The sequence below is a fragment of the Mizuhopecten yessoensis genome, unplaced genomic scaffold (genome assembly GCF_002113885.1).
Source record: "Mizuhopecten yessoensis strain PY_sf001 unplaced genomic scaffold, ASM211388v2 scaffold11069, whole genome shotgun sequence".
Classification (NCBI taxonomy): Eukaryota; Metazoa; Mollusca; class Bivalvia; order Pectinida; family Pectinidae; genus Mizuhopecten; species Mizuhopecten yessoensis.
In genome coordinates, this window is record NW_018408864.1 from 912,618 (window position 1) to 926,804 (window position 14,187).

The 14,187-nt window shown below is 37.8% G+C and overlaps 1 protein-coding gene across 1 annotated transcript; it reads right to left on the reverse strand.

Annotated features, from left to right (window-relative positions):
- Positions 1 to 586: 586 nt before the first annotated feature.
- Positions 587 to 4,779, reverse strand: LOC110465317. The gene is made up of 5 exons (XM_021521049.1): positions 4,031 to 4,779; positions 3,418 to 3,648; positions 3,019 to 3,132; positions 2,485 to 2,737; positions 587 to 2,344 (listed from the first exon to the last, which is right to left on the reverse strand). Exons 1-5 carry the CDS (start codon positions 4,350 to 4,352, stop codon positions 1,147 to 1,149), a joined length of 2,118 nt encoding a protein of 705 aa, XP_021376724.1. The 5' UTR covers positions 4,353 to 4,779; the 3' UTR covers positions 587 to 1,146.
- Between the last annotated feature and the right edge of the window lie 9,408 nt (positions 4,780 to 14,187).

The window sequence follows — 14,187 nt, forward strand, 5'->3', positions numbered from 1 at the left end:
ATCCTATTTCTGGAGTACTTGAGTACAAAAAAAGTACTCTACGACATGTCAGTCCTTTCCGCCATCAGCTCTGGAAAGCAAGAACAACCAGTACGCTGAAAAAAGAGTCTGGCAGAGGGCATCGGAGGTGGCCACATGCGACTTTTTAATTATGCCATCGACCCACGAAGTCAGCGAATTCCTGGTTAGAATTAGCGAAGAGGGTGCCGTACTGCAAGTGACACAACACAAAACAAGTGCATTCACATCGCAGACCTGTTTACCCTATTTAGAGGCTTTATGTAGTTTGGACAGCTACTCTCAGTAGTTTTGGGCAGCATTAACAAGTCATTTATCACCATCACACTACTATACTGTATGTGCAGTATTCACTCATAACAGAGCAATACATGCAAGTTGAGAAAATTTCATCTGTAAATCATGTTTAGTTTGTACAGATTTTACTTATTAGGCCCATTGCCCTTTTAAACATGAAAACTAAAGATTCCACCTTGTACACACTGCCTTTGTAATACAATATGAAATCTTAAGATTTCACCATGTGTATACTGCATATAACATGAAAAACAAAACATTTTAACTTGTGTATAATTGCCTTTATTCTAAGACAGGAATTTCAACAGGTATAACAAACTAAGTCTGAACTTAATCTAAAAGAACCTTTGGTTAATGCTTGTTTCAAATATAAAAAAAACCCAAAACAACATGGTCTCAACTCTTTTCAAACACCTGTAGTAGTCCCTTTATAAAAGTGTTTCTGCTATTGTGCCAAGGTGGAACTTAGCATGCACCTACCATGATGACTCCCTATTTTTCAAACAACCCCATTCAAATTGGTATTTCATAAACATGTACTCTTTGAGAACCTAAATTGAAAAAGAGAGTTGCATGCAAGGCTGTGAACTATTTATGAAAATCACATAGAGTTATCACAGTCTTGCATGCAATCCTTGAAATATTAAAACAACCAATCAAATATTTCAAAGACATACAGTAAAAATCTTTGCCCATGATGAGTGTATCTCTGCTAAGATAACTACTTCTCCAAATTCAGAGCTGTATGCAGACCTGTGAAAACTATTTATGATTTTCATATAGAGGTATAAAAGTCTTGCATTAAACCCTGAACATATTCAAACAACAAAATTATTCTTTCAATGATCTGTAGTAGGCCCCTTTCAGTCTTTTAAGTATGTCTCGATCATGGTGCCTATTGTCAGGCTTCCCTGCCCGTCCTTTAAGCACAAGAAGGGACTCTAAAGTTTTGTCGTTCAATGAACTTCTCTGGTCAGTTCTGTTTTTTCTTACTGTTGAAAAGACACGTTCACAGTGTGCACTACTGTGAGGTATGGTGATAATTCCCAGCATCACTTTGGACAGTTCTGTGAACAAAGCATTGTCATTTTCATCCTTGATTTTTCCCATCTCCCTCCAAGTTTCATCAATCCTCTGAGTGTCCTTCACACATGCTTCAACATTGTAACTCTGGTAAAGAGTAAACTGTTCAATCAGAACATCTTTCCTTACTCCTGCACCCAAGCAGGGAAATCTGTCTATGAAGTACATCAAAGCACACTGATTGGCTGTTTCTTTTAGAGAGATATCCACAACTTCTGCATACTTCAACAAAGGCTCATTGTTTGGAAGTTTTGCTTTTATGTAGTTACAAGCATTTGTGAAATAACACTTTACATTGGTGTAGAACACTTCAATTCGACTGTCTCGTAAGTGATTCTCTCTTTTGTTTGCAATGAACTGCTTGGCCTCCTCACCTATAACTATGGTTTCATTGTACTTTAAATTGTACCTGGAATGGTAGTCATCTTCATCTGCAGCTTTCCCTGTTATAGCACTAGGTTCAACAAAGCGAACCAGAATGTTCATCAGAAGACGGTGGAGAGATCGCCGGAGGGTGTGAATTCTTGGATCTTCTGCTTGAAGACAGGTCAGAGTCTCATCAAATACTTTAATTGTGTATCTCTTGTTGGTAGGTGAGCGAATGAAATCAAATATCACTTCAACTTTCTTTTCAGCATATGATTGTTCCATATAGCCACCAACAGATACCTTCATACTGTCATCTTTTTTGCTGTCATGTGTCTTATTTATACATGTGCTACTTGGTTTCTTAACAGTCTGGCTCTTCTTTGTAGTATCTTCCTTTCCTAACTGTGATTTTCCTGGTTTCTCAGCAGCCTGTATTGTCTTATCACTTGAAGGTTTGCAGACCTGAGAGCTCTTCTCCACACTAGTTTTGGACCCCTTCTTGGAGTCGTGCAACTCTTTCTGTGTCTTAAAGTAAACCTTCAGTGGGTCCCAGTTTTGAAGAAGCCTCTCAATGCACCTGAAAAACCCCAAAATAAAGAAATATCCATTAGAAGAATATTGTGCGAGGAAAATTTTATTAAAAGAGGATTTTCTTGCATAATATACAACATTATCAGACTATATCATCTAACTGAATGTAATTTATAAAGAATGTACCTTCCAATGCTGAGCCATCTTGTGCAAACATGCTTCAACATCTTCTTCTGGTCAACATCATAGAGTGATTGTGTGCCCCTGAACTCCGATTTTCTCTTGTCACTTTTGTTGAAGTAGTAGTATATGTCAACCAATACCTCATCAATGGCCGAGAGGGCTTCTGCTGCCTTCCTTGCTGCTATATGAACTAGGTGTAGAGGACAACCAGAAAGATACACTTGTGGCTGCTGTTCCTTAACAAAGGCAAACACACCTAGATAGATATATAGATAGAAACATTAATCATTTGAGTTAAGTATTTATATAATATGTGTCAATACAATGCATACAATAAATAATCAGTTATAAAGTGGATTAACCCTTTCATGCAAAGGCTATTTAAAGATCATTGCATCATGTTCTACTTTTTGACAAAACTGAAATATTTAACAAAAAAGTGAAGTAATTTTTGAAGTAATTATTTTTGAAGTATTTTTTTTTTTTTTTAAATATTTAAGTATTTGGTGTATGTAAAATTTTACAATGCTATCACACCTTTCTTGTGACCAGTCATCACACTGGCATTATCGCAGCCCAAAGACAAACAGTTCTCCCAAGGTATATTTCTGGCCTTCAACTCCTTGTCCATAAGTCCAAAAATGTTTCTCCCTGAAAAGAAGAACAGGCATGCATCAGATTGAATTGCACACATTCTTCATAACGTTAAGTAAATGGTGCATATTTTTTCTTAATGTTAAGTAAAACTACAAACAGGATCAAGTCTTCTCCTGATCTTAAGTATTTTACAGCTCAAGAAATGGTCAATGATGCAAATTGTTAAAGACTGCATCAGGATAGACCATCTACTTATGAGGCATGAAACCCCTGCATATTGTAGTAATATAGTATTTTATATAATCATATAATGACAGAGCTACTTTTTTAAAGTAATACCTGTAGCAGATTCTGTGCAGACTGGTATGGAAAGCAGTTCTGAGTCTACAGTCATCGACTCCGGATCCACAGTTCTTACAACTAGTGGAAACTGCTTACTGGTATCATCATTGCTACCATCAATAGAAACAGTGAATGGGGCGGTTCTCATTCTCTCTGCAAGAGATTTTTTGGTGATGTCAGCAAGATCACAAATGATGGCTGTTGCCTTGTTTCTACCACACTTCATGCCTGAAAAATATACAAAAATACATGTATTACTGGGAGTGCCAATGCTGCATTTTGCACAGAATATTTTTTTTATAAAAGGGTATAAACTCCCTGTATACAATGGTTTCTTTTTCTTTTTAATAGGCCAATCAAAAGTTGGGGATGAGGCAGAAGTTTTGAGAGGGGTTGGGGATAGGCGTTTCATTTATCCTAATGAAAACACCTCCCCCTCTCTGTTTGATAGAAAGATTTTAGAATATATTTAGAACACACTCACCTCTTTGTCTTTGGTTCCACATTAAAATCATGTTAACACCAAAAATATTCATTTAAACATAATTCTCTTGAAGTTTTTCCTTAAGAAATAAATTAACTATGACAACATTTTTAAATTATAACCTACCATTGGCAATTTCCGAATCGGGGAACATTGTTTTCAGCGTTTCAGTCATCCTTTTTGCCGTGGATAGGGACAAGTTCATTTCGGAAATAAACTCGCACATCAACACTTCTGCGTTCGTAACTATCAAGTCTTTTTCCGATCTGAATGTCTGTAGCATGTTTGAAATGTCTTTGTTTGATTTTTTTTTTATCTTCGACCATTGATTGTGTGACGCAGACTCGATGTGTCTCTTACAGTCGTTGCGACCTCCGTGTACACACATGAAATCAACATTGCAAGTTAAACAATGCACATAAGTGTCCCCTTTGGTAGACATTTCCATAAATCTTTGTATGCAACTTTATACTTTTGATTGTTAGTTTGTTTTTGGCTTTTTTAGTTCCAACCGTTTCTTTTTCATCATCGAGCAGACGGCGTTTTTCTGCCATCTTTACGTGTACATCCGGGCCTCTAGAACTAATCCTGTCCGCAAGAGGCTTGTTAACTAATGTTTTGTTATCATGCAAGCGTTCGAATGATCACGGGTACTGTCTAAATACCCATCATAGCGACAAGGAACGGAAATACGCTTTAAAAAACGAAAATGACCGATTATATATCAAAATCCGTAGTTTTTCAATGATAAACCGTAGAGCGTATTTTAACTGTTAAAAACGTAGAAAATACGGCGAATCCGTAGTAGTAAACAGGTCTGACATCGGAAGCTCTGGGCCTTCCGGATCCACTTTTCCAGTACCTGCTGGCCTACCGGTCACTGAGGGACAGACTTTCTATTCTAAACAAAGACCCGAGTAAGGGGATATTTTATTCATATCCACTCAAAGACAGCGACCCGAAATCTATAACTCATTCTTTATTGAATATGATTGTACAGCGGACGTGGCAGTCTGTTCACAAGGATTATGTGCTAAGAGCAACCCTCAACCGCAAATTTGTAGCGACGAATGTGAGGAGATCGGAGCCGTCGAGATCGTCGAGGATGGCACAGGCATCTCACACGACCCAGTCACATGTTTTACGACATGGTGAAATTGGTCGAAAATGCCCTCCCTATATCAATGAAGATCTCAACCCTCCTCGGATGAGGACGACCAAGAAGATCAGAGTAAGAACGTCAGGAAAAGCAAGTCCGACCTAGGTGCGCAACCTCAGCAACAACCCGCCTCGGATCGAAGTCAGAACGTCAGGAAAAGCAAGTCCGGCCTAGGTGCGCAAACTCAAGAACAACCCTCCTCGGATCGATCTGAGAACGTCAGGAAAACCAAGTCCGACCTAGGTACGCAAGCTCAACAACAACCCTCCTCGGATCGAGGTAGGAACGTCAGGAAAAGCACGCCGGCCTATTGTAGGTGCGCAAACTCAAGAACAACCCTCCTCGTCCTCGGATCCAGTCGATGAAGAAAGAAATCAGGAATAAGTCATGAAAAGTACCGGTCAGAAAGAAAGGACCACCTTGTCACATGGTCGAAGAAACTTACACCAAGTTGAGTCACATCTTTTTCTTAGACTAAGTGGCAGATTTGTAACCCGACAATCAATTAGCGCCAAAGAAATTGTTGAATGTCTAACTTCTACAGAAGAAGGAATGGATCTTTACAATAGATTAAAAGAAAGATTTGGTCAAAGTACAGACAAGAAAATTGCGGACAGGATACGGACGGAAAAGCGTAAGAGTTTAGACTAATTATTCTCGGAAAGGTTCTTCAAACGTGGATGAATAAACAAAAATATCTTTAAAGTAGTAAGTAAGTAGACATTCAAAAAAGAGGGGAGACCTCATCAAGAGTTGTGAAGAGATCGTTCTCTATCCCAGGAAACACTATTTTAGCGTGACAGGAAATCATCATTTCCTCATTGAATATCGGCGAGAAAGGACGTAAAGCTAATCTGATACAGCGTTACTATGGAAACGAGCACATTCGTGGAATGTATATCCCCCGCTTGCAGGACATATTGTAGGTTAACATTATTGAGGTTAGGTCTAACCTCAATACTATCGAACTGATGAGACATAATCTAACTTAGTCGAGCCCTTCAGGCATTTAACCTGTTACCAAGTTTAAAGAAAATCGGTTAACATTTGTTGCAGTTATTGCACGAAAACGAAGCGTGACAGACAGACAGACAGATGGACAAACAACAAGAGGCCCATGGGCCTTAACGGTCACCTGATATATTTATACAGAGAGTTGAATTTTGTTTTTAACATGAACAGAAATATTATTCAAAGTGGAAAAAAAAACAATATCTAGCGTGCAGATTTAAGACTGAAAAGTATCTGAAACAGCACTTCTGATTCTAAACAAGGAAAATGAAGAAATTTTATTTTAGCACACAAGACTCCATTGGGCCCCACCTTACAGCCCTTGGGGGTAGGGATGGCTCAAAATTTACAAAGTATCAAACTGTCAACTTAGGGTTAAAATTCTAATCAAGTTATCAGCATGTAATATTCAAAGTAGCATTTGCCATTATAAACCATAACAAATTTCCCCCCTCCTTCCCCAGGGGGAAACGCGAGACCCCAGGGTCATGAAATTCACAATTTTGGTAAAGCACCTGAAGACCCTTCCATCTATGAAGAGTATTTGATTCTACCATATCTGGGTCTTGAGAAGAAGATTTTTGAAATTTCAGTCAATTCAACCCTTTTTGGCCCAACCCATCAGCCCCAGGGGGTCAGTCAGAGCTAATATGTGCATACCATCAAACTGCTATCCAATACTAATAATTCTAACCCAAATTTAATTACTTCCAATGGCAATTAAACAAATGTTGGTCCAAAATGTGATTTCCCTATATAAACTATAGTAAAGTTTACCCCCTCCCTAGGGGGAAACGTGAGACCCTAGGGCCATGAAATTCACAATTTTGGTAGAGCACCTTAAGACCCTTCCATCTATGAAGCGTATTTGATTCTACCATATCTGGGTCTTGAGAAGAAGATTTTTGAAATTTCAGTCAATTCGACCCTTTTTGGCCCCACCCATCAGCCCCGGGGGGTCAGTCAGGGCTGATATGTGCAGACTATCAAGCTGCTATCCAATACTGATAATGCTAACCTAAATTGAATTACTTCCAATGGCAATTAAACAAATGTTAGTCCAAAATGTGATTTCCCTATATACACTATAGTAAAGTTTACCCCCTCCCTAGGGGGAAACGTGAGACCCCAGGGTCAAGAAACTCAAAATTTTAGCAAAGCACCTTAAGACCCTTCTATCTATGAAGAGTATTTGATTCTACCATATCTGGATCTTGAGAAGAAGATTTTTGAAATTTCAGTCAATTTTACCATTTTTGGCCCCACCCCTCAGGCCCCTGGGGGCTGGGGACCATATAATTCACAGTTTTAGTTGAACTTTGGCCATGGATGGTTTCTGCAAAATTTCATTGAAATTGGTTTAGGGGTTTTGGAGAAGAAGTCGAAAATGTAAATTGTTTACGGACGCACGACGGACGACGGACGACGACGGACAAAAGGCGATCGCAATATGTCACTTGAGACTTTGTCTCAGGTGACCGAAAAATCAATATCCCCCGTTTCGATGAAAGCGGGGGATAATTATCATAACACACTTTATTGTTACAGAATAGCACGCAAAAATAAATTTAGACGAATCAAAAGGGTGACTCAAGAAGACAACCTTAACCGTCTAGCCTTAGACGGAGAGGACCGCGAAGGTAAGGAAGAAAACAGTGAGCATCACGACGGTCAAAGAGACAACAGTGAATACCAAGACGGTCACAACATGGACGTCGACTGAGAGGACCACGACGGTTAGGAGGATAACAGTGAACCCCAAGACGGTAAGAAGGACAACAGCGAACACTTTGATGGTCAGGAAGACAATAGTGAACACATTGACGGTCACAGCACGGACGTCGACACAGACGACGATTTCAGTCAGGACATGTATTACAATAGTGAAAACAATAAAACCTAGGAAAAACACTGAAAGGACTGATGATGAATCTGACGTTGACGATGGTCTTGATCCGGACTTCAATCTCAATGAGAACAAAGAGAAAACAACAAAAAGCAGGAATTTGACACTTTCAAAATACGTACGTGTTTATTCAACTGCTAGAAAAATCAAAACAACATATCAGATGGACGGTCTCAAGGAGACAGGTGTCCAACAACCCCAGAAAGCGCAAAATCTGCGATACATGTGGAATTTCGGTGGTCGACATGGTGAGGCATCAGACAACCGCACATGACAAGGTTACCCATTTTCAGGTTTTAAGGGCGACAGCACAAAATAGGTAAATGACGTCAACAGCGGAGGCCAAATACAGAGACTGCCCAACGGGTGGCTGTCCCGCACGAGTGATCAGACTAGACAGACATTTGAGCCGAGTCCATAGATTGGATAAATCACAAGTGCAGAAATTTATAAAAGAGGCCAAGAGTATTCCAAGGCAAAAACGAGCCACTGGAGACATGGAGAGCAACCACGAGGAAGAAACCATGGAAGACAATTCGTGTACAAAAGAGCCAGGAAGCATGGAAGAAGAAAAGTAGTGTACAACAGAGCAAGAATGAGATTCCTAAGGGTGGAAGAAGTTTCACCTGAAGTGACAGTCAGCTCTTGCTAACTCTCTGCAAAGACTTGATCCATTCTGATCTAACCCTAACTGCAAAAATGGTATTGGAAAAAGTTTCCGAAACACATCTTGTCAATTTATATAACAAAAAGATTTATAAGACAGTCAGGAAGGCCCGAAGAGGTTGCAGAAAGGGAAAATTTGCAGTTTGATCACAAAGAAAGGAAATTTGAACATTTGAACATTGAAATGAGCAAAAGTCCTGATCAACATCGTTCGAAAAAAGCTCATGTTTTTTGTTCAATTTAGTTAATTTTCACAGAAAGTGCTTCTAATTTCATAAAAATGTCTAGTTAAGATAATTTTAATATTAGATTATCCAGTCAGTTTTGAATCAAATGTAAATATATCAATTAAGTAGGTAATCAAAAAACCTTGTATTTTCATTGATTTTGTAAATTTTACCCATGTTATTATATCATTTCTGTGAAATTGTTTTTGCGTTCAATACTAACAATTTTCGTATTTTTCTAATGTTTTGAATCAGATGTATTTTGTTTATTTAGCTATTTTACACACAAGTTGTGTTTTTAATTATATAAAAGTGTCGTGTTAGGATTTATTAGTGAAGAGTTATTTCCCTTTAGTTGCTACACCTAAGTGAGATGCGTTAGTGATTGCCGTTACTTCGAACGCATGGCAGCGTGGATAATTTTTGTGTTTCATAAATCAGAGAAGCCAAGGCGTAAGTGACACGTCAATTAACATAATCATGACAAATTAATCATATATAAGCCAATGACTCAATCTGTGCACATTGTATCCGATCGAACTATATAAATATGTGATAATTCGTACTGATTGCCATGTTCAGTCAGTGATTACGACTGATGCATCAGGATGTATACGCAAATATAAGTTACTACCACATACAAGTTTGATTTGAGTGTAGGTTTGTTTCTCAGGAGTTTGGAGTCCAATTTATATAAACATGCCCTAATAATATAGATTCCTCTGATATATTTTGTGTTCATATGTGCTAATGGAAGTATTTCTGTGGTTTTAACCGTATTTACCGTAATAATGAGAGTACTGATAACCGTGAGCACGGAATTCTACACTCCTGACCTAAGTTGCTATAATAGTGTTGTCATGCAAACTTATCAACATACATAATGCATACCTTCAATAGACTCTTAAATGCCATGCTATATAATTGTATACATACCTATAAGCTGTTAAACAGGTTAGTTGCTGTCATGTAGATTAACCAGCTTTATGTATATTTACATCATAACAAACAGCAGATCAGGTTTTATGTTGTATTGTTGCAGGTTTTTACCCTCCTTCTCTGGGAGTTTGTATCCATGAATTAAAGGCTTAATCACACTACAAAAAGTGTCTACTTAAGATAAATTTAATATTTACTTTTCCAATCAGTTTAAATCAAACGTTAATATACAAATTAAGTAGGCAACCAAAATACTTGCGTTATGTATTTTCATTTATTTTGCTAATTTTACACAGGTTGTGATTTCATTTCTGTGAAATTGTTTTTACGTGCAATTATGGTAATTTTTGGTTTTGTACATTTAGCTATTTTTACACATGTTGTGTTTTTAAATATATAAAAGTGCCTACTTACGATTATTTTAATATTAGTTTTTCCAATTAGTTTTAGATAATATGTTAATTTATAAATTAAGTAGACAACCAAATGGTTAGATAGCTCATATAATCAATGAATTACAAACCTTCATCAGTAAAATATAGGATTAATCGCATCACTTATTGGAACAAGGGGGGTAAAAAGTTAACACCATGTGTTTTTTATTTTGTCAACAACTCAATATTTAAATATACACTATTGTAGATAATACATTTCTGAACAAATAAAGCCTATACACGTTCGAGACAACCAGATTCAGAATCGAACACGATGATTTCATTCAGACTACAGAGAATTTTTTTTCTAAATTTCCTGAACTGCAGGACATGGATGTGCAGGAAGAGACTGTTCCTGAACTATTTGATACAAATGCTGCTGCTGGTAGGAGAACTACAATTGAAAGTACAGCTACCAGAAAGTACGAAACTTACCAAGCACACCCCGTACTATCGGCCTTCTACCGTTGGTTGATGGGCATATACATGTGCAAAGAGGAGAAAGCAGCCACCCAGCATGCCCCTAAAGTATTCAATATTTAGAGTGTGATTGACGTAAAAGTTACTTGTCTTCGTTGAGAGAATTGTGTGGGTTTTTTAGAGGATCGGAATCCGAAAGGCACCAATATTACGAAAGTGGGTCTTGTGAAATTGGGAAATCAGCAAGACAAAGGATGGTGGAACGCCAGGTAAGGGATCCGAGGATCGCATAACACCAGAAGACATCCACAATGTCATGAACTGGCTGGTGGTTGCCCGAGCAACCACATACATTGAACATATCAAATACGGTGTCAGGTGGCAACTGACATCTGAAATTTACTGTATCATGGGGAATTACCTCATTTTTTCATATCCTTTGCACCAACACACTGGGCGTTGGTGCCATTGCCAACCTGACCCTACGGTCCTTCCGGTACGCCATAGAGACTCCAGATGGTTTTGTTATCTCAGCCGCCAACCATAAAACCGGATTTAGAACCCCGGTGATGTTAGGGCTATCGCGGGAATTACATGGAAGGATGAAGGTGTACCAAATTATCAGAAGGATGCTTCCTGGCTTTCCAAATGGCTTTTGAGACTGACACGGCCACATTCTTCCTTACGTGGCCGGTGCCACAACAAAGACCAATGCAGATGACCGGAAGTCGAGTCAACAGTGCAATTCAGAGCTTATGGTAATCTGTCTTACCAAATGCCCCTGCTGTGACGTCGACAAAGATCTGAAAGAGCACCGTAACCCATGTCAGGGAAGCCAACCCAGAAACACGAGAAAAATTGGCCAGCCACATGACCAATAGGCCCAGCGGATGTATACTATCAGTTACATTCGCGGCAGCAGGAATCCTATTCCACATAATAGGAAAGGTAATGTTAACTTGCAATAGATTGCCAGCGGAGGAAAAGTCAATGGGGGATGCTGACATGCAGGCCGATGATGGCATAGCGATTGAGGCTACAGACATTGAAATCGAAGCTTCAGAGGCTGACCTGCAAGCCTGTGATGGCAATATAATTGAGGCATCGGAGGTATCGGTGAAATTGCGTGTCCAGCTCCAGAGCAGGCGCATCAAAAAATAGAAAACCGGATTGCAAAGTCCTCAAGAAGGGCAGCAAATCACTGAAAAGTTCTCTGGCAAACAAATTGCTGACCGCGTAAAGACAGCGACGTGACAAAGTACATATGTATCACAAAATAAGGTTAGACGCAATATATTGAGTACGTATTTTAGACTTTTAACCAAACAGTATAAACATGTCAATGTAAAAAGGCAACCTATTGCATGTAATTAATTAATTATAATTCTAATGACTGTAAAATATACATAAACAAATTATCGATTCAAAGAAGGGAACATTGAATTTCCAATCAGCAACAAATCAATGTGAAAATATTTTGATTTATGTTGATTTTGGTTTATTTTGAAATTAATCATGTTTATTTTTATGACAATTTCATGTATCAAAAGAAATTATCTTATCAATAAAAGGAACAGTGTTTTTGAATTAAAACCAATCAGTATAAATTTTTGATTAATAGAAATTGAAATAGGATGCACCAAAAAAAGGAAGATAAATGAAAAATAAAAAATAAAAATAAGGCACCAGGCTGTCTTGAAATTTTGGGCTTACAATAGCAGGGTCCGCGTCCCAAGCCTGGATTTAGCACCTTAAGAATACTGCTCTTTCCAGAATCAAGAACACTTACAGAAAACTATTGTTTTCGTGTTTGTTTGTTTGTTTGTTTGATTTTGTTTAACGTCCTATTAACAGCTAAGGTCATTTAAGGACGGCCTCCCCTGTTTTTGTGTGTATTTAATTGATAAAACAGAATAATAAAAATCTTAAATACACTTAGCAAACGCATTTTGTTATTTATTTTACAAGGCATTACACGTGACATTATAGTTGTAAAATCTCCACATGGTATAGGTTTTTTGATTTTCCAAATCTTTATCTCATTTTTACAGTACTTGTATCGTTTATCAATATTTTACATCTACATTCTAAATAAAGTACTATGTGAACATCGTTAGACATTTTTAAGTTGTAAAACGACCACATGGTATAGGGTTAATATTTATAATCAAACAAGTTCGATAGTTTTTGATTTTTCACATCTTTATGGTACACTTGAACTTTATTTACTACTATTATTCGGCTATTTCCTAATTAAAATACTATGTGGTGATTAAGTTGAAAAAGGACCATAGTGTATAGGGTTAGCATTTATATTCCAAGTTGTTAGATACGTTTTTATTTTTCATATCTTTATGGTACACTTTTACTTCCTTTGCTTCATAGTACAGCATTCTACGGTTATTTTCTATCGCTCATCTATATGACACCTGTGACCTTGAATGTCGAACAAGGACATTAGGTTGATAGTCTTCCAACCCAGCATGCTTCTGGCAAACTACCATTACCCTGGGACTTTTTGTTATACAGAACAAATCATTTAAAGATTTAAACATATATTGACCACTATGACCTTGAATATTGGCGAAGGTCATTCACTTGGTAGTCTTTTATCCCAGCATGTTAATAATGGCCAAATATCATCACCCAAGGCCTTTAGCTTATTAAGAAGTTGTTTAAAGTTTTTTGACATATTTGACCTCTGTGACCTTGAATATTTGTCAAGGTCATTCATTTGAACAAACTTGGTAGTCCGTCATCCGAGCCTGTTACTGGCATTATCCTAGGCCTCTTTGTTATTCAGAAGTTGTTTAAAGGCTTAAAACATATTTGACACCTGGGACCTTGAAAAGATGAAGGTCATTCATTTAAACAAACTTTGTAGCCCTTCATCCCATCATCCTACTAGCCAAATATCATCACACTTGGCCTCTTGATTATTCATAGGATTTTTTTTTAACGGTTTTTAACATAGCCAACCCTTGTGACCTTGAATATAAGTCAAGGGTCATTCAGTTGAATAAACTTGGTAGCCATTCATTAGTGCATGTTACAGGCCCAATATCAGTACCCTTGGCATTTTGGTTATTGAGAAAAATCGTTTGAAGATTTTACCACATTTGACCCCTGTGACCTTGAAAGTGGGTCAAGGTCATTAATTTTAACAAACTTTGTAGCCCTTTATCCCAGCATGCTAAAGGCCCAATATCAGTAATCTGGGCCTGTTTGTTATTGAAAATAAGTCGTTTGAAGATTTTACCACATTTGACCCCTGTGACCTTGAAAGTGGGTCAAGGTCATTAATTTTAACAAACTTTGTAGCCCTTTATCCCAGCATGCTAAAGGCCCAATATCAGTAATCTGGGCCTGTTTGTTATTGAAAATAAGTCGTTTGAAGATTTTACGACATTTGACCCCTATGACCTTGAAAGTGGGTCAAGGTAATTAATTTTAACAAACTTGGTAGCCCTTCATCCCAGCATGCTACAGGCCTAATATGATTTTTTTCAGGAAACAGCTAT